This window comes from Corvus brachyrhynchos, unplaced genomic scaffold, assembly GCF_000691975.1.
Source record: "Corvus brachyrhynchos isolate BGI_N302 unplaced genomic scaffold, ASM69197v1 scaffold101, whole genome shotgun sequence".
Classification (NCBI taxonomy): domain Eukaryota; kingdom Metazoa; phylum Chordata; class Aves; order Passeriformes; family Corvidae; genus Corvus; species Corvus brachyrhynchos.
The window spans coordinates 123,477-126,286 of NW_008237239.1; the positions used below are offsets into that span (position 1 = coordinate 123,477).

The 2,810-nt window shown below is 51.4% G+C and overlaps 1 protein-coding gene across 1 annotated transcript in view; it reads left to right on the forward strand.

Moving 5' to 3' along the window:
* The window catches only part of RGSL1 (regulator of G-protein signaling like 1), a 19,837-nt gene that overhangs the window by 13,711 nt on the left and 3,316 nt on the right, over positions 1 to 2,810 (forward strand). The window contains exons 16-19 of the mRNA XM_017729565.1: positions 197 to 368; positions 1,050 to 1,188; positions 1,766 to 1,890; positions 2,061 to 2,350. Coding sequence (XP_017585054.1) covers positions 197 to 368; positions 1,050 to 1,188; positions 1,766 to 1,890; positions 2,061 to 2,350 — 726 coding nt within the window. The remainder of the gene's footprint in view (positions 1 to 196; positions 369 to 1,049; positions 1,189 to 1,765; positions 1,891 to 2,060; positions 2,351 to 2,810) is intronic.

Genomic DNA, 2,810 nt, shown 5'->3' on the forward strand with positions numbered 1-2,810 from the left:
AAAGAGTGAACATAAAGACTCCATGGGTGCAAAGAGGAGGAGGGATGGAGGAGATTACTAAGCTAGTTGGAAGGTGTCATCCACAGAGGTAGAAAGGTCCTCAGCAAATTGAATGCAGGTAAGGGAAGCACAGGTGAGGTGAAGGAGCAAACTCAGTGCTGGGGAGCAGGATGCAGCATCTCTTCCCCTGTCTCAGACCTGCCCATCAAGGAGAAGAAGAGCCAAAGTCTCTCAAGGACCCCCCGCTCCCGCAAGGGCAAAGCCCGGCTCGAAAAGGTGACGCTGATAAAACGCTGCATTTTGGACAAACAGGTCATCGTCGTCAACTTCCTCGTCGATGACCTCCGCTTTTACCTGGAGATGGACAAGTAAGTTCTTCCTCCACCAGGTGCTTGGGTACCACCACAGAATCCCAGAATGGTTTGGGTTGGAAGGGACTTTAAAAGTCATCTTGTTCCAACTCCTGGCCATGGGCAGGAACATCTCCCACCGGACCGGGTTTCTCAGAGCTCTATCCAACTTGGCCTTGGCACCAGCCTCCCTTGGCCCTGGCCCAAAGCCATCTCTGATTGAGACCTCCAAATCCTCCACTTCAGCTTGCAGTCATCCCCTTGCTACAGGTTCCTGTTTGAAATCCTTTTGGTTTAGTAGTCCCAAGCAATCCAACATTTTGCCTACACCATTCTGGAAGTCCCAGTTGTGGTGGCATTTCTCCCTTGACTTTGTCCATGTTCCCAACAAACCTGTAAGACCAATCCATGGCCAATGGACACCAGCCCTACAGCCAACACCCCCACAACAGGCAAATCCCCAGCTTTCAGTCCTCCTCTTTTCCCAAAAAGGGAGAACATCACCTGCCCCAGGTGAATCCTAGGACCACGAGGGTGGCAGAAGAGGGAGGTGGCTTTTCATATCTCCTGTGTCACTGTTCCACACCTTGAGGACTGCTTTTTCTGGCCAAGCAAATACTAACTTAAGCAAGAACATGACTGTCTAGCCTGGCAGTTACCAGCACTTGTCTCAGAGCAAGACCCCACATGCCTTTGCAGGTTTTCCAGGTTGGCTGACTCCGTGGAAGCTGTGGCACCCTGCAGCATGCAGTCAGAAAAGCACATTGCCTTTCTCAAAAAGAAACTTGACATCATCAGCAGACTCTTCCTGAACTCTGATATGCCCCCAAAGCTGCGGGTGAGACCCTGGGACCTGCCCAGGAAGGCTGGAGACTGCTGCCAGCTCACTGCTCAAGGCAGCGCAGCTGGGAACAGTGGTGGCGAAAGAGAAACAGGCAGGGGTCTGGATCTGCTGTGGTGATTTTGGGGCATGCTCTGGAGCTTGGGACTTCTACATGGGCTGTGAGGGGTGGGAAGCAATCCCCCACCAGACCCAGATAGACTGAGAACAAGCATGTGAATAAGGATGGAAGAAATGGGGATTATCCATTACCTGCTGGACAAATGCCACGGCTGAAGCATCAGGATGCTGCTGCACAGCACCAATCCAGTCCTTGCACTGTCCAGAAGCCAATGCCACCATCACCTCCTCCCCACTGCACCCACTCCATCCCCTTCCAGTAGCACTGCCATCTCCCCTTTGGAGAGCACAATGCTTTCCACAGAAATCCAGGTGGGATCCTGCCCTTGTGTCTGGGGCATGCAGCCAGGATGTAATTTGGTTCTTTTCTTAAAGACTGCTGAGGTGGGGCCAGGGAGAGAAACCCAGCCCCGTCAGGAGTGCTGCAAACTGTTTTGGTTTCTTCTGTGCCCAGGTCAACATCTCTGATAAAGAGAGGGATTTAATCTGGTGTTTATCTTCCAAGGGGCCAGTGACCCGGGCCATCTACCACAATGCCAAGGTCACCCTCTTCCCCATCCTGATGTACTTCTGGAGAAGGTACCTATCTATCCCCTCTCTCCCAAGGTGGAGGAGGCTCTGTGGATGCCAGCCTTTATCTCCAGCCACTCGTTCCTCTGACATGCTGAAAATGCAGATGAAACACTCCCCAGGGGCTCAGCTGGAATTTTCTCCTTGGAGCTTCACTGTCTCTGGTGTTTCTCACGCAGGTTCTGCACCTGGACAGTGATGAGGAGCTTTCGGGCCTATGCAGAGGTCAGGAGCTCTGAGATCCATGACGAGGAGAGGAACTTTCAGCTCATGAAGGGGGACAAGAGCTCCCGGGTCCAAAAGGAGGAGAGGAGTTCTCAGGTTCCCAAGGCAGGCAGGAGCTCCTGGGACCACAAGGAGGACAGGGTTCCAACCTCTTCACCTCCTGCAAAAACCTCCTCCAAAGTACCCAAGATCCACGGTCCCAGGAAGCTGGTGGCCACTCCCTCTGCTGCATGTTTTGCTCCAGGTTTGTTCTTCCAGTGCAGACACATCCAGACCTGGGGGTTTGGTATTCTACAGGGTTCCCTTTAAAAGACCCCCTCTTTCATACAGCTTTGAGGCTGTATGTGGTGTAGGCCTGCTGGAAAAATGGAATGGAGTATTTTTTTCCTGTCAAAATGAGTCAAAACTGTCCAGTGGGATTTTAGAAATTTTCTTTGGTGAATAGGGAAGTGAGCACAGAGACTTCCCAAGCAAAGAACTGTTGTGTAATTCCTATTTATTTCAATAACCGAGTTAAAAATACTCAGGAATACCCCCTGAAACAGAAATAAAAACCCCAATCTTTTGGGTTGCAAATCAAATGGGAGCAGGAAAAGGAGAACAACTGTGCAGCCAGGCACAGTGGCATTCCATGGAGGGTGCTTTGAATATCTGGAATGGAGAATAAGCTCCATCAGGATTTGAGGTGACGCATCCAGGGAAAG